Source organism: Protopterus annectens, chromosome 1.part0 (assembly GCF_019279795.1).
Source record: "Protopterus annectens isolate FY-2018-M chromosome 1.part0, PAN1.0, whole genome shotgun sequence".
NCBI lineage: Eukaryota > Metazoa > Chordata > Ceratodontiformes > Protopteridae > Protopterus > Protopterus annectens.
Window position 1 is genome coordinate 1,163,624,083 of NC_056725.1, and position 17,978 is coordinate 1,163,642,060.

General features: G+C 44.8%; 1 protein-coding gene across 3 annotated transcripts in view; it reads right to left on the reverse strand.

The window, feature by feature from the left end:
* ARMC2 (armadillo repeat containing 2) overlaps nt 1-17,978 on the reverse strand; it is a 1,279,645-nt gene that overhangs the window by 1,040,902 nt on the left and 220,765 nt on the right. For all 3 annotated transcript variants that reach the window (XM_044065306.1, XM_044065323.1, XM_044065313.1), the window contains exon 4: nt 3,987-4,158. In XM_044065306.1, the coding sequence (XP_043921241.1) occupies nt 3,987-4,158 (172 nt within the window). The remainder of the gene's footprint in view (nt 1-3,986; nt 4,159-17,978) is intronic.

A 17,978-nucleotide genomic window follows, 5' to 3' on the forward strand; every position in this document is an offset into this window, starting at 1 on the left:
TCTGCGAAGTCTCTTGTTGGCTGAGCTTACTATATCCCAGGATGCACAGCACCACTACCCCCACTCAGATCTGTCGCATACATGCACACACACATGCAGATTATATAACATATATAACATCGCCATGAATAACAAACAAAAACTGCAAAACAAAAAACCGCTCTTTCTGATCTCCACCGCCAGGGGGAAGGTGGGTATTAGGAAATGAAGAACTTTGCTGGGACCTTGTCATTGCATAGTAATTGACTGACCTGGGATCTTACACGTTGTAGCCTTTCTGGAGGGAGAGATGCAATTCAAGAGATAGTGTCTAAGTTAGCGCCAATGAAGTCCAGTTTTTGAGTGGGTTTAAGAGCGGACTTTTCGAAGTTTATACTTATTCCTAGAGATGCACAGAGATGTATGGTGCAATCGCTTGCCTGTAGTGACACCTCATGGCAGCGGTGAGGAGCTACTTGTCAAGATATGGAAATGCTCAAAACCCTTGCAGCCTTAGATGAGCTGCTACCACTGCCATGCATTTGATAAACACCCTGGGGGCTGTAGTGAGACCAAAAGGCAGTGCTCTGAATTGGAAATGGCTGGCTCCCAGCCAGAAGTGTAAAAAACTCCTGGAGCAGTTTTTCATTTTTATGTGGTAATAAGCATCTTGGAAGTCAACAGAGCACTTCCAGTCATCTTTTTCCAGGAAGGGAAGTATTGACTGAACAGTGACCATCCGGAATTTGGTTTGTTGAACTGCCTTGTTGAGTTGGCTGAGATCCAAGATGGATCTCCAGTCCTCTGTTTTCTTGGGCACTAAAAAGAATCTTGAGTAAAATCCGGATCCTTTCTGGTCTGGTGGGACTTTTTAGATGACTTTTTTGCTTAGCAGTTTTTGAATTTATAGAACTGCTGCTTCCCTGAGACTGGCTAGTCTGGCTGGGAGTTTTTCCTGGGGATTTGGGGGTTGTAATAGAGGAATTTAGTAAACTCTGGATATAATTCCCTGCAACCATTTGTCTGTTAACATCTGCCAGGCAGATTGGTGCAGAGAAAGCCATCCTCCGAATGCCTCCAGAGGCGGACAATCAGGCATCCATTCAGGTCTGCTGGTAGAAAGCTCCAGAGAAGATCTCTCTGGATCCCTGGTTTTGCAGACCATTTCTGCCTCTAGGGCAGCATCTTCCTTTGCTTCCCCCTCTGCCCCAGAAGAAGTTTTTGCCTCAGGAATCCTGGAAAGGCCCTTTGGATTTTTTAAACCACAGTCTCCCACTTCTCTGGTTCCTAAGGTATGGTCTGTGAGGAATGGAGAAACATATGCTAATGGCAGACAGGGTCTTGCCATCCTTTTCCCATCAGGCTAGGGTATCTTTTACCCTGGGACCAAACAGGGAAGATTCATCAAACAGAGTATTGACGAATGACACTTTAAATGGCTCTGCAAATTCGCACAAGCTTATCCAGGAATGCCTTCTAATGGCTACGCCTAAACCTGATCCCCCAGTCATCCCTTCAGCTGCATGAGCAACAAACCTCATGGACAAGTTAGAAATTGCTTCTAGGGTTGCAAGCTGAGAAGTACCTTTATCTCGTACCCCTTCAGCCACTGCTCCTTCAAGGGTATCTGAAAGCTCCTTGATCAGATCCTTCTGTAGTCTTGTAAAGTGCGCCATATTATTCTAGGACCTTAGAGCAAAGGTTGCTGAACCATAAATGTGCTCCCCAAATCTATCCAAAGTCCTAGACTCCTTGTTAGGAGAATGGATAGTAGGACTTTCCTCAGCAAGTTCCTTTCTGATGGCTGTTGCTACCACCATGGCGTCAGCAGGTATTCCTTTGGCCCAATGTGGTTCGTCTTTAGGGGCTGATAATACTCTATCACTTCTCTTAGGAACTGTCTCTATGGCATCGGGCATTTTCCACACCCGCTGAGCAATCAATTTAATGAGATAGTCAGTGGGCGGAGAGATCAAAGAAGTAGTGGGTTGAGCATGACAAGCCTCCAGGTACACAGATTCCTCTGAGGAAGGCTGGGAGGAGGTCCAGCCACCCATCTGTTTCAGGATTTCTAGGATGTCCCTGAAGAAAACATCATGGGGTGACCTGGGGAACCTTCCCCTTCATCAAAATCAGTATCTTCAATGAAAGACTCTTCCGGGGAGACTATTTGCTTCCTCTTGCACTTTTTTTCACACAGACTTCCTCGGGGGGGGGGGATGATCCAGGGAAGTATCCAAAGAAGAGACTACCAAGGTAGGTGTTACCTGAGACTTTTGTGCTCTCTGTCTGGGGATGAGACTAATGGTAGCTCAGGTCGAGGGGATTCAGAAATCTGTCCCAACAGAGATGGCATGGACTGAGTCTTCAATAGACAATGCCTCTCCATAATCCAGAAGGCCGGCCCCCTGTAGAGGGGTGGGAGCCCGGAACCGAAATACACTCCTTTGAAACCAGGGTCACACCCCGCACCAAGGTGACCGCCTCTGGAACAGAAGCCTGGTACCATGGATCTCAGACCCAGACAGTCTTGACCCTGGGAGCTCTCCAGTGCCGAAAGCTTGGAGCTACTCAAGGCAGTTCTTGGAACCGGAGACAAAGATGCTACAGAAACTGAGATAGTTGGAGTCGGGATTGGGGGCTACAAAGGCTTAGTAAGAGTTGGAAGAGGGTATGGGGGTGTCCCAGGATGAACAGTTTTGACGCCAGTGTGGATAATCCCCTCGCCACCAGTAGCTGGTCTACCAGTCGCATGAAGTCTGTCTCTGAGAGACTCCTAGTAGATTGATCGGAAGCAGTGGGCCCACAGATGGGGAATACGATGTTCTTGGGAGCAGAGGTACCAAAGAAGAAGCTGTCAGCTCCAAAGCCAATTTAGTGGTAGTAGCAATAGTCGGTGCAGTTAAATTCTCTGGTGCTGATGAACTCTTCGGTACTGAGGAAGGTTTGGCTATCTTCCTCAACAGTTCTGAGGACTCTGGAACCGAGAAAGGCCTTTTCTTTGAGGTAGGGGAAGAGATGGTGATAAAGTACCAGCTTTCTCTTTGGACTCAGAAATAGCCATGTCAAATCCAGTTTAAAGTAGTCCTTTCAAGAACTGATTTGTTTTTTCCTTTCTGTTAAATTACGGGTTGAAAATCAATGACAAATTGCACAGTTCTCCTGTAAATGTATCTTACCAAGACAATACACATACAGCTATTTCCATCTGAATTAGGTATTTTGCCTTCACATTTCTTAAAACCTTTTGAATGTGGAGGTGCCCTTAGAGGGTATAGAAGGAGAAAGTTTCTCCTGTTATTCCGTCATAACAGGGTGAAAGCAGTCACACTAAAGAAGGGAATACAGATAAAGATTTTTTTTTTTTTTTGGAAATAGAAATTATAAAATAGAAAAAAAATACCAGCGATGGTACAAACGACTACCTTTAAAGGTATTAAAAGGGAGTGAAAGCGAGCACCAACAATGGTACTGGACAGTCTACCAATGGTAGAAAGAAGACAGATGGAAAGCAGCTACGATAAGACAAAAGAGGTGCAGGTAGGAATACAAGGAATTATGACGAGGTATAAGGAGGAAAATTTAGAAATAACGTGTCAAATATTAGAAATTACTCAAAAACTAAGCCAAGGTTCGAGAGACTGAACAAATGCATCTGGTCTGCAAAGAGGTACTCTCTGTGAGGAGCATTATAGGTAGACCCTGGCTCGAGAGTTTGGAGAGCGCGAGCTGAGGTAAACGGCTGTCTCAGTTCCGAGATTTGGAACTGAACCCACTGCCAAGGACTGAGCGAAGATTGACAACATCAGATAATCTACTTATCAACTGCATTATCTTGGCCAAGTGGCTTGCATTGATACTGAAATGGATACATGGATCATTTCATCTAACTGGCTATAAAATGTTAGCTAAACTAAAAATACTCCTGTTGAATAATGTGCCAATGCACTGTATTACTGTAAATACACATTTTTTTCTAAGAAGACATTCACCTAGAAAAAACTTACAATCTTCTGGGTTAACTGCTTTATCTGGCAAGAGAGTTCCCTGAGACGCAACTTTAAAAAGCCGTGCACGTGCACTGCTCACTCTTTTAATATCCACTGGATCAACAGGAGGCTTAGGAAAAGAAGGCACGATTTCATCTTCATTGTTAGGAGAGGCAGTTAGTTTTGGTTTCTGCAAGCACAAAGAAAACATACGATCCCTCTGAAAATATATATTAAATTCAGACAAAATAAATAATAACTGCATACATAAAACAATGTCAAACACAACAGCATAAGAATTCCTTTACTAAAAGTTTCTTGGTTGCAGCCAGACAGACTCCATGTAAGGCATGATGCACAATTAATTTTTACAGGGCAACAGTTTACCCACTACAGGCACACCAAATGTCCCAGCTTCATGTAGAGACATGGAATTACGAGAATATAAAGTCAGCAAAGATAAATGTACCTAGAGTGTACACCTTTTATATTACTAGCAAGGTGATTAAAAGCATGTAATTCAATAATTTTGGTGCATGTGCTTCATCTTCCAAGTATGCACTGTGAATATACACCATAGGGGAAAAGGCTTTTATGGTACAGAAGAAAGCAGCACAAGAATCTGTTATACACATTACAAATTTCTGGCTACTCCACTGAGGGAGGGGGCAATAAAGATTCTGGCTACAGCCCTGCTGCAAAACATGTACATCAAACAATAAAGGAGAACAGTTAGAGATCAGTTATACTGGGGTCATAGGGTCATAGATTAGTACTAAACTAACAAGCCCTTGCAAGCCATTTTAATCCTAGCCAATTATCCCTTGTGAGACTCAAACCCTGAACCTTGTGTTTGTAAGGCAAACACCTTAACCATTAGGCCACCGTGCCAACTAATCAAACAAAATATGCATTTAGCACTGTTATTTATGAAAAGGTTTAAAACATCCACACAAAAATATGAAGAGATAATAATCCAGCACTTCAGAGGAATTAATCTTTTCCAGGTTCTCCACTTTTCAACAGAACCTATGACTGATGTTGTTATTTTTGTCCTGTGCCTGCTGACCATAAGTCTCCATTTGATGGCACAAATTCCAACTGTTCATCTGCCCTGGGGATTTCACATGGAACTGAAGTGACAGCTGTCAAATAAGGGTCATCCAGGGAGGCTTGAGTGTGCTTTGTGATTTTGCTGGCATTGTTGCAATGACAAAATTCTGAATGGGCTAACCCCATTACCTGAGCAGGGGATGATTGAACTGTGTCAGTGCAATGGCCCATAATACCTTCCCCTTGTAGGAAGATCTGCCCTTCCCTTCTGCTAAGGATTGGCCTGCCCACAGTCATAGCCAGTGCCTTCAAGCATCCAAGTTGCTAGCCAAACATGGATTGCTGATTTGGTAGTCAGGACTTTATCCCTCTATGCTGCCAGCACTGGCGTAACATCAGACAGTTTTGATTTACTTTGGGTTGCATACATCAAAATGTACAGTTGTGTACACTTAACATAAATGTAGATTTTAGGGTGTATTCACTGTTGCAGTCCTAACCAATGGGTTATCCAGCTCCCGGTAGCCCTTGATCGGCCAGAATACCAAAGGTAAGTAATAATGAGGTCGGCTGTCGTCGGTTGTAAAGGATGACAGGGCGTCCGATACAAAAGGAGGCAGCTGATGTCACTTCCTCATTCTTTCTTGCCATAACAGTCAGAAGCCCCCAGAAAATAAGGCTTAAACCAAATTTAGCCTGTACCTTAGGAAAAGAGAAAAGCAGGACTGCAACAGTGAATACACTCGAACATCTACATTTATGGTAAGTGTACACAACTGTACTATGTTCATCATGTTTCACTGCTGCAGTCCTAACCAATGGGTCGATTACCAAAGCCCAGAGAAAAGGGAGGAGGAATCAACAGAATCAAGGATTGTAGATAATGCCCTGCAGAACAGCAGTGGCAAACCCTGCCCTGGCTCTTGAAAACAAAGGCAAATTATAATGCTTTGTGAAAGTGTGAAGAGAAGACCATGTGGCAGCCTCCAAAATGTCTTTAGTAGGGACACCCCTTAAAAAGGCTGCAGAAGTGGAAGATGCTCTAGTTGAGTGGGTCCTAACCCCTTGAGCAGGAACCTTGCCATGAAAGGAATAACAAAAAGTAATACAATGAGAAATCTATTTAGACATGGTTTGCTTAGAAATAGCCTTGCCCTGGGCTCCAGGGGAAAAGCTGACCAATAACTGTGCTGATTTCCGAAGGTCTTTAGTCCTGTCCAGGTAAAACCTAAGCTGTCTATGCATATCAAGAAATGTAGGATTCTTTCACCTCTATTTTGAGGATTAGGAAAGAAGGTAGGAAGGTGTATAGACTGATTAAGAGTCAGGCTAGAAACCACCTTAGGCATAAAGGAGGGGTTGATTCTCTCCTTGCTGAAGTTATAGCCAAGAGGAAGGCAGTCTTCCATGAGACAAACTTTAAACCTGCAGTGGCAGCTGGCTCAAAAGGAGGAAGAGTGAGTTTCTCTAAAGCAAAATTAAGATCCCAGGCTCGAGTAGGCACCCTTCTGGGAGGTTTTAAGTTGCAAGCGCCTCTGAGAAACATTTTCATCAGAGGATGAGAGAAAATGGGTTGTTCAAAAGAACAATGAGCAGAAATGGCTGAAGCATGGATCTTGATAGAGGATAGAGGAAAAAGAAAGATCACCCTGAAGCAAATCAGCCAGGTATTCAGGATCAGAGGAAGGGTAGGCTGAGAAGATTCCCCTCTAGCCTGCATCCAATGAGAGAAACTTTCCCATTTGCCATTGCTAGTGCTAGGCCTCCTGGCCTCCCTCAGCACGTCAACCACCTGCTGGGAAATGGAAGAAAAAAAGGATGGAGCCATACAATGAGCCATGCTGCCAAATGGGGAGACTGAAGATGAGGATGTAGAATGTTATTCCCTTCCTGAACCAAAAGATCTGGCTTCAGAGGAAGATGCCAAGGAGGAAATTGGGAGAGACTGCGAAGCAGAGAATACCAATGCTGTCTGGGCCAGTCTGGATCTATGAGAATAGTCCTTAGTAATTAGTCCCTGATCTTCAATAATACTCTGGGAAGAGGAGGGAAGGCATAAACTGACAGCAGCGTCCAAGGGAAGGGCAGAGCATCCACATTCCAGGCTCTACTGCGATGCTGTCTGGGCAAAAAAGAGGTAGAATATGGTTGTCTGGAGAGGAGAAAAGTTCCACTTGAAGACTGTCCCAACATTGAATGAGGCTGTAAAAAACTGCAGTGTTCAGCTGCCACTCGTGAAGATCCAGGGTTTGTCTGCTCAACTGGTCCGCCAAAACATTGAGCCTTCCTGGAAGAAACTGATCTAGGAGATGCAGGCCCAGGGATGCTGCTATGGACCAAAGACTCATGCTCTGTCTGCACAGGAGGTAAGAATGAGTCCCTCCCTGCTTGTTGATGTACCACATGACTGTGGTGTTGTCTGTCCTGACAAGCAGGGTCCATGGAGAAGAAGATGCTTGAAAGCTAGTAACGCTTATGTGCAGGTGCATCTGCTGGGCATTCCACCTTCCCTGTATGCATCTGCCATCCAGGTGAGCAGCCCAGGCGTAGTCCGATGCATCTGTGGCAAGAATTTGAGTGGCCAGGGGTGGGTGAAAAGGCATGCCTTTGTTCTATAGACAGGCTGTTGCCCACCATAGAAACTCTGTCTGCAGACACGGAAGGAATTATCACATCCAGGTCCTGTGTGTGTTGGCACCAAATGTTCTTGAGGTACCATTGCAATTTCCTCATATGCAGTCTTGCATATGGAATCATGAGAATGCAAGAGGCCATGAATCCCAGAGCTTGCAGGTATTTCCTTGCAGGGAGCTGGGACAGGCTTGCCAAGTCCTTGAAGTAGTCAGCTTCTCCTGGGGAGATATCATTTGGGCAGCTGTGTTCAGACTCGCGACCAGGAATGTTATTTCTTTGCTTAGCACCATTTTTGATTTTTCTACGTTGAGAGTGTCACCCAGGGAAGAGAGAAGAGTCTACAAATTCTAGATCCTTTAACAACTGTTCCTGAGAATTTGCTTGAATTAGACAGTTGTCCAAGTTGGATAAATCGGAATTTTCTTCTGCCTGCAAAAAGTGATGACTGAAGCCAGGCACTTAGTGAAAACTCTGGGAGCAGTAGATAAGCCAAAGGGCAGGGCAGAGAATTGATAATGTTGCATGCTCACCCTGAAATGAAGGTACTGCCTGCAACTTCCCTGATAGGGATGTAAAGATAAGCTTCTTTGAGATCCAACGTTACCAGCCATGACTCCTTTTCTAACATTGGCAGCAACTGATGCAGAGTGAGCATTTTGAACTTTGGAATCATCAAGAAAGAGTTCAGGATGGATAGATCTAGGATAGGATGGCCAGGTGCCTTCTTTTTTTAGAACTAGGAAGTCTGTAATAGAAACCCTGGCCTACCTGCTGAGCAGGAACGGATTCCATTGCTCCCAGTTGTAACAGAAACAAAATTTGCTTTTCTACTTCTGCCCTTTGGTTTGGAGGAGCGTCCGGGAATCCTTTGTGTACTGGAAAGGTGTGGAAAGAAAACTTGTGCCCTAGGGATACAGTTCTAAGTACCCATTTGTCATCTATGACGGTGGCCCAAACATTTGCAAACAGGGCCAACCTTCTCTCTAAAGGACTCTCTGGGCAGGCAAGAAAAGGCAGAAGTTGGACAGTCATTAAGAATGTTTAGATTGAGATGCAGGTTTAGAACTTCCCGCCTTGGAAGAGGAAGTCTGCCAATGCTTAGACCTTTGAGGGGTAGCCCCCTGCCCCCTAGATTTGTAGCCTCTAGTCCCAGATCGGCTCTGTCTGATAGTATCAGGGAATGTCAAACTCTTAGAAGGGTAATTCCTGCTAAAGCGAGGAGGCTGAACTTGCAGAAAGTCTAACTGTCTGCATAGACTTGGCCTTGTCTTCCATCTTCTTGAGCACTTCCTCTACTTTGCTGCCAAAAGACTGCCCTTATGCAAAGGTACAACTAAAAGCTTAGCCTTGACAGGCTCTGGTAGGGGCTGCTCCCTGAGCCAAGCTTGCCTTCTAAGAACAGAACCAGTAGCCGTAGCCCTACAGAAAGGAGGCTTCTAGAATCTCAAAACCACAAAATGTTTATTGACAAGACTGGCAGAATTCAGCAAATCCTGCATATCCTTACTCTCCGCCAACTGAGGCACACTTGCTATCCTAGACTTAACATGTTCCATGGTGTGCTGCTGGAACTTCAGCATATGAAAAAGACAATTAGTAGACCTAATAGCAAGAGTAGCACAGGTATAAACCTTTTTACCCCACCTATCTAGGTTCCTAGATTCCCTGTCAAAAGGAATTTAGTAACAGTGGCCTTAACTTCTTTAGGGCCTTGAGAATTAACCTCTGGATCAGCCAATGAATTCCTGAAAAGAACAAATGAAAATCAGGGACTCTATAAGTACCCGTCAGGTTTCCTGGGAGCAGGAGGAACCGAATTTGGAGTTAAGGAATTTTCCAGAAAAACATCATCAACCACTTACAACACAGGTGGAATAGCCAAACGCTTATGCTGAGGCAAATTCAAAAACACTCTATTCCTTTTCTTAGAAAGGGGATAATCCTGACATTCCCATTTAAAATGCTCCCTCAGAGTATTTAAAGCATCACCAAAAGAGAAATCTTCTGGAGGAGAAACAGAAGGGATGGACTCCTTTGCGTCTGAATCCTCAAAAGGAGAGAAAGCTTGAGAAACTTCCTCTTCATGAACAGAAATGCTAGAAGGATCAGAACCTGAAAAGGACAAAGCCTCAGGAGAGACATCCCTACCTCTTTTCGAAGGAGGAGGCTGTGAACCTCTAATAAGAGTCAAACGGTCATCAGCCATTTTAACCATTTGAGAATGAGGGGAATGAGAGGAAACTGGAGCCTGCTTCTTCATAGGCTTACGGCAGGAAGATTTACCTGCAAGTCTAAAGAACTTGGGAGGCCTGGCAACCACCAAAGTTGCAACCAAAGTCGTCAGTATGAGCTTGCTGTCTGAATGAACAGAGGTCTCTGACACCAGAGTCAGCTTCGCGGCTCCGGATCCAGCTGAAGAGGCAACAGGCAGGAGGTCAGAAGGCAAAATGGAAGCCAGAGGCCTGGGGGCCTCTGAAATGGTCTCAGTCGAGGCCTGCGGTTGAAAATCTGCGGGCTGCAGGAGCTGGAAAGGCGCCTCATTGGCTACCGCATGACTGACTATCAACTTATCATCCGAGGACTTGAACTTCGGAAGCATGTCGCGGTACTTATCCTTACGTTTCTTGGGGATATCCGAAGCCTAAAGACCAGCAGACACCATACAGACAAACTTAGGCCAAACTCCAAAATGCTTAGCTAAAAGCTTAGCCCGACGACAAATAGTATGCGGATTAAAGGAAGCACAGAGATCACAATTAGGAATGTCGTGGTCAAGGCCTAAACAAATAATACAATAGGAATGAAAATCTTTATGGGGAATTTGCTTTCCACAGGTAAGACAATTACCTTTTCTGACATTCGTTAAGGCAAGAAAACCAATGGGGTACTTAACTGTAGTTGACTTCAACTGTGTAGTCTGAATACAAATAAGGTAAACTGCCAACTGGTACTCGTGCAAGAGATGCTTCTGCTTTGGGCTCCGTGGCAAGGAAGACTGAGGAAGTGACATCAGCTGCCTCCTTTTGTATCGGATGCCCTGACGTCCTTTATAAACGAAGACAGCTGATGTCATTATTACTTACCTTTGGTACTTTAAATTTTGTTTTTTATGATAGAGGGATTTGGGGATTAAGTAGTAGCTTGGTCTTTTTTGGGTTGAGAATAAGTTATGAGTTACAAAGCCATGTTTCAGTGCCTGCTAAACCTTACCGAGTAACTTTTTGGAGGTGTACCACATTGTCAGATCTGCAAATGAGAGTGCAATCATCTGCGTATTGTATTAGGGTGGACTGCTGTGTGGAAGTATAGAGGGTGTTGGCACCTTGTGGTACACCGGTGCTGATTGGGAGTAAGGAGAGAGTGTAGAGGGCCAGTTTCCTGACTGATACCTATTTGACAAGTAGCTTTTGAACTATAGAAGCGTGGGCTAAGAGAAACCTAGTGAGGACATTTGAAGAAGTTTGCTGTGACAAACTGTGTCGAAGGCTTTAGAAAAGTCTAGAAATAAGGAACAGACTAGTTTGCCATTATCTCTAGCTTTATTGACATTATCTGTATAGGTTAGAAGGGCATTTCTAGTACTGTGTGAAGGAAGGAAGCCATGTTGTGTCGGGGATAGGAGTTCTTCCTGCAGGAGATAGTCTAGCAAAAGTCTAGCAATTATTTTCAATATATTTTTCAAGTATTTTGGCAAAGGAAGATACAACTGCTATAGGTCTAAAGTTATTCATGTTTGTTTTATATCCTCCTTTGTGCAGAGGGCTAATGTGCGACTTTTTCCAGAGAGCGGTAATGTGGGATTCCTGGACTGACCTATTTATGAGGATTAAGACAGGATAGGCAATGCTAATGACTGCTATTTTTGGGTACTAGCTTGGAAGGTCATCAGCTGAGGAAGAGCACAGTTTAAGTTTAAGAGTAGTTGTATATAGGACTTCGGCACAAGTTTGAGGAATCTTCAGTTAGAGATGTTATACTATCTATAAAAAAAGAATTATGTACTCACCATAACATTCCATGCGAGTTGTTTATCTCGCCTTTATTCTCACTGATGGTTTCGGAGCAGATCCTTGGCTCCAACACGGCCTACAGCAAAGCTCAAGGTTTGCCAGTAGCTCGAGACCAAGCCCCTTATCCCATGATGCACTGCTGGAATTACCTCAGATCTTGTTTGCTGCGTGTATATATAACCCTGTAAGGGGAGCACTCCCCAAGAAGGAAGAAGAAGTATTGAACAACCAGGATGATACTAGCCTCTAGGTTAACTGTCAGACAGGAGGGGGATGGAGGGAGGGACGTGAGAATAAAGGCAAGATAAACAACTCACATGGAATGTTATGGGGAGTACATAACTTCTTTATGTGAAGTTGTTAAATCTCGCCATTTATTCTCACTGATGGGTAGCATCCCTAGCACCCGCAGCCCTGGGTGGCTCACGAGAGTACATTTTTCAGGACCGTGGAACCAAAAGAAGACCTCTCCCTAGAAGCCTTATCTACTTTGTATTGAGTGATAAAGGTATGAGGCTTAGACCAAGTGGCTGCAGCACAAATGTTGTCAAGGGGCAATTTAGCTTGAAAAGCAGAAGTAGAAACGGCTCTGGTTGAATGAGCCTTTGCTTTGTGTGGCAAAGCTATGTTAGCATTTGCATGAACAAATGAGATACAATCCGATAACCATTTTGAAAGGGTTGTCTTAGCCACTGGTCTACCTTTTCTGGTCTCCGAAAAGGATACGAAGAGTTGATCGGATTTTTCTAATATCCTTAGTTCTATCAAGACAAAATCTGAGCTGTCTACGTACGTCAAGTTTGTGCAACATGTATTCCTATTTGTTGGAATGGTTGGGAAAAAAGACTGGCAACAATGACCCGATTGATATTGGACTCGGAACAGACTTTAGGCAAAAAGGAGGGGTTTGTTCTGAGAGATACTCTTATCGGCATGGAAAAATCATGTAAGGAGGTTGGATAGATAATGCTTGAAGTTCTGATACTCTGCGGGCAGAAGTAATGGCCACTAGAAAAATAGATTTCCAGGACAAAAATTTGAGAACACAAGATGATGCTGGTTCGAAGGGGGGGGGGGATTATTTGAGACGGCTTAAAATTCAAATTCCAGGGAGAATAAGTGATTTTGACAGGAGGTCTCATGTGAAAAACACCTTTAAGAAAAACCTTAGATAACTTATGGGCCATAACATTTAACCCATCGAATCCAAGGTGGAAATTTGATATGGCGGCTAACTGAACCCGAACTGTGGCAGCTGCTGCTCCTTCCGTAAAAATCATTGTCAAAAACTCTAAAATGGATGACAGAGCAGCTCGGAAAGGTTCAATTTATTGTATACTGGCCCAAACTGAGAACCTTTTCCACTTACTGCAATATAGTTTTCTGGTGGATGGCTTATGAGAAGACAATAGAATTTGTCTTGTGTCATCTGAGAGTGAATGAAGCCTGGCTATTTGGGGAAGTGGATCAGCCAAGCAGTCAGCTTTAGAGACTGCAATGAAGGATGGAGGTCCCCTGACGGGTGTGTCAGGAGGTCTGGAACTGGGTCCAGGATCCATGGATCCTCCAGCAGATGATGGTGAAGGAAAGGGAACCAAATCTGTCGAGGCCAATGGGGGGGCTATGAGGATAACAGTCCTTCCCAGCGATTTTTCTTTCTGTAAAAACCTGGGTATCAATGGAATAGGTGGGAATTCATATAGGAGACCCGGAGGCCAATCGTGTACGAGTGCGTCTCTCTGGGGATGTCCCGGAGGTGGTATCAGGACAAAGTAGCTTCTGCATTTGGTATTGATGTGTCTGGCAAAGAGGTCGCAGCGAGGCTGGCCCCATTTGCGGAAAATCAATTCCGCAACATGTTCGTTGAGAGACCACTCGTGAGGCAACAGGATCACCCTGCTCAGCTTGTCCGCTATCACGTTGGATTTCCCAGGGGTGTGCGTTGCTAACAGAAAATGCTGGGATGACACAGCCCATTGCCATACCCTGAGGGCTTCTCGACAAAGGGGGTAAGACTTGGTTCCGCCCTGTTTGTTCAAGTACCAGACCACTGACATGTCTGTCTGAATGGCAATTTTCTCTAGAGGAAGAGAGTCCTGGAAGTACTGCAACGCCAGAAGTACTGTTCTCAACTCCAGAACATTGATATGCAGATGTGACTCTTGATCCATCCATGTGCCTTGGGCAGTCTTTCCCTGAAAATGCCCCCCCACCCTATCAGGGAAGCGTCCATGGTCACAGTGGCTACTGGGGGGGGGGGGCAGAAAGGGTCTTCCTATTGTGACATGAAGAGACGTCAACCACCACCGAAGGTCTCTCTTGCAAGAATTTGTGATGAGAATCATATGATTCATTGCTCAATGGTCTTACCAGAAGTTACCAAACAGGAGCCATTGAAGAATTTGCATATGCATCATTGCGAATGGAATGACTAGAATTGCTGCCACCATCAAACCTAGTACCTTCAAGACCTCTGCGGCTGTAGCTCTGTTCTTTGACACCAATGAGTTGACGTGTTGGCAAAGAAGTGAGACCCTTTTGAATGGAAGACGTAGAGTGGTGGTTGAGGTATCTAACTCTGCTCCTATAAAGACGGTATGCTGCGATGGTGACAAGGCAGACTTTTCAAAATTGTCTGTAATACCCAAGTGGTGGCAGAGTGTCAGAGTAGATTGTAGTGCCTGAATCAATTGATGCCTGATGGTAGCGGTGAGGAGCCAATCATCTAGATATGGAAACACCTGGAATCCTAGACACCTCAGGTGAGCCATGACCACTGCCATGCTTTTGGTGAACACTCTGGGGGCTGTAGTGAGACCAAAGGGCAGGGTTCGAAACTGGTAGTGATTGGCTCCCAGCCGGAAAAGCAGGTGATCTCTGGAGTATTTGTCCATCTTTATGTGATAGTACGCGTCCCTGAGATCGATGGAGCAGATCCAATCGCCTTTCCTAGAAAGGGAAGAATGGCCTGAAGCGTGACCATTTGGAACTTCTCTTTTTTTACAAATTGGTTGAAGTCTGCTGAGGTCCAAGATAGGTCTCCAGTCCCCTATTTTCTTTGGAACCAAAAGGAATCTTGAGTAAGTTCTGAATCCAACTTGGTCTGCTGGGACTGGCTGGATGACTCTCTTTCCTAGCAACTTGTGGACCTCTCTGGTTGCTTGTTCCTTGAGACTGGGTGGAACATCTGGGATTCTGTTTACAGGAGTGGGAGGGGAAGAGAACAGTATGAAATACCCTCTGGAAATGATGCTTTGTACCCAGATATCGGACGTTATGTTTAGCCAGGCTTTTGGATACAAAGATAAGAGACCTCCGACTGCCTCTAGAGCCGGACAGCCGGGTCTCCTTTCAGGACCGCTAGTAGGGCTGACCAGAGAAATGGCCTCTGTCACCCTGCTGTTGAGGACCCCCCCCTGCCGCATGGGCATCTTCCATTATAACCCCCTCCTCTAACTCTAGAGGGGGTTTTCTCCATGTGTGCCCTGAAAGGCTCCCTGTGCTTTGTGGAACCACATTTTTCTGTCCTTAGGACCTTTAGGATAGGGCCGAGTAGGGGTAGAAAAACGGACTCCAACGGCAGATAGAGTCTTGCCTTCCTGCTCACTCCTGGTTAGACTTTCCTTTACGTTGGGCCCAAACAGGGATGAGCCATCAAATGGGGTGTTGATAAAGGAAGACTTGAAAGGCCCTGCAAAGGAACAGAGAAGCATCCAGGCTTGTCTATGCATAGCAATGCCTGAACTAGCAGCTCTACTCGAACCATCAGCTGCATAAGATATGAGGCGCATGGACGAGTTCACAATCGAGTTTAGGGTAGGGAGCTGTGTGTCAACTTTGTCGGCAACCCCTGCAGATACTGTACCCTGGAGAGCATCTCCTAGCTCTCTCAGGAGATCTCTTTGTAGTCTTGTAAAATGAGTTAAACAGTTCAGTGATCAAAGGGAAAAAGTCATTGAACTAAACATGCACTTCCCATATCTATCCATGATCCTAGAATCTCTGTTAGGAGGATGGATAGATGAAGACGTCTTGGACCTTTCCTTTTTGGTGGCTGCAGCCACCACCATGGCATCAACAGGCACTCCCTTAGTCAAAAAGGCTTTGTCCACTAGGGCAGAGATTAACTTATTTTGCTTCCAAGGGACAGGTTCCACGGCCTCCGGAGACTCCCACTCCTTACGAGAGATCAGCTCCATGAGCTCATCATAAGGCTTAGACACCCAAGAAGTGGAAGGTTGAAACCCGAAAGCCTTCAAGGACACTGACTCATCTTCAGTAGGGCTTTTGGACTGCCAACCACCCCTCTGATTAAGGATGTCTAATATCGCTGCAAAGGAGATATCCTCAGAGGGGGGATCAAGGGGACCCTTCAGACTCATCCAAGTCAGTGTCAGATGTCAAAGACTCCTGTGGGGAGTCCAAGTGCCTCCTCTTGCACAGTCTCTTCCTGGGTACCTCCTCAGTGGGGGGATCTGGGGAGGTCTCAGAAGAACAGGGGGCACCCTCTGGGTCTACTTGAGGCTCAGGGTCTCAACGCTTGGGCAGACCGGTAGAAGCAGGAGCGGACACAGGTGCTTGAAAGGAGGAGGAAGCCAGATCCGATGCTGATGATGTCTTTGAAGACAGGACTCTCCTCATGGCATCGAAGCGCCATGGCTCAGACGAGAAGGGGTAGACTGCTCCGAAGGGACCGTCTGATCCTCCCACACTGAGGCCATGGGCTCCGAGCCCAAGGTAGGAGCTGAGCTCATCCGAGCCGAAGCCCCAAGAGAAAGAGTCGGCACCGACAAATCGGAACGACTATCCTCCCTGGACCCGACAGGAGAGTGTCAGCTCCTAGAGTCCACGGTCAGCACCGAGGACGTCCGAGTAGATGGAATCGATAACACCGGTGCAGGTCTCTGCTTCACAGGCTCAACAACCATCAGGACGGGCTCCTTCGGCTCCAAAAGTCCAGTACAGCTCGGAGGAAGCAGAGTAGCCAAGTCCAGGTTAATGGTCTTCAGCTCCGACAAAGACGTCAGAGCAGACAACAATTTAGCAAGGCCTGGTGCCCATAGAAGCTTCTGCACTAGCCAGTCCATATCCATATCTGAGAGGCTGACAGAAGACTGAGGAGTGCACCGAAGGTGCTGATTGGAGCAGAGGAGATGAGGGAATCTCAAAGAATGGCTCCAAAACAGTGAACTGGCTCCAAACAGAAGGGACACTCTGTTCCAAGGAGAGTGGAACCGATGACCCTACACCCTCCATTTTTTTAGTCTTTTTGGATGCTTTCAATTCACCTGAGGATTTGGAAGATTTGGCTTCTCTTTCTCATCAGACATTTCTATACCAGATTAAACAATTTTAAAGAATTAAACACACTTAGAATTATCTACCAAAGTACACCTAAGGTTAAATACAAGGCCAGCTCTTAGGCCCAACACTACACAAAAACAGAAGCCAACACAGGGCACTAATCTAAAACTAAGTCTAAGTCTAAAACTCTAGAAATTTTATATATATATATATATATATATATATATATATATATATATATATATACACACACACACACTATACTATACTATACTATACTATCAAGAAGTAAGAAAAAAAAGTTTTTAAACTTGCAAATAGAAGAATCTATCGATTAATAATGGTCCAAGCTATCTGGAACACAGAGATCTGTGCTGCGGCAAACTAGATCTGAGGTAATTCCAGCAGTGCATCATGGGATAAGGGGGCTTGGTCTCGAGCTACTGGCAAACCTTGAGCGTTACTACAGGCCATGTCGGAGCCAAGGATCGACTCCGAACCCATCAGTGAGAAAAAACGGCGAGATTTAACAACTTCACATTAAGAGTTGAACTGTATTGTAGTTTCAAATAGTGAATTATCGAGAAAGTGGTTTAGGTTGAATTTTTGGCCAGGATGTAAGATTTCTTTAATGGATGTCCAAATTTTAAGGTTGTGTTTAGTATTATTCTGAAAGTTATTATAGTATAATTTTTTGACTTAATTTGCTTTTTAGTATGATTGTGAAGAATTCTGAAGTTTTCAAGACGCTGAGGTGTTTTATATTTTTGCCTTTCTTTCCGTGCCTTTTCTCTATCCTGCATTAGCATTTTACTCTTTTAGATACCCAAATTGCATTATTTGTTTTTAGTCGCTTTCTCCTAGAAGGTGCAAGTCTGTTTAGCCTATTTAGAAATGTTGTACTGAATTCATTTACAGCATCATCTAAGGGGAAGATTTTTTAGAAAATTCTAGTTAATAGACGATAGTGTAGTACTGAACATTTCTGGGTTAAACTTGGAAGGTTTGT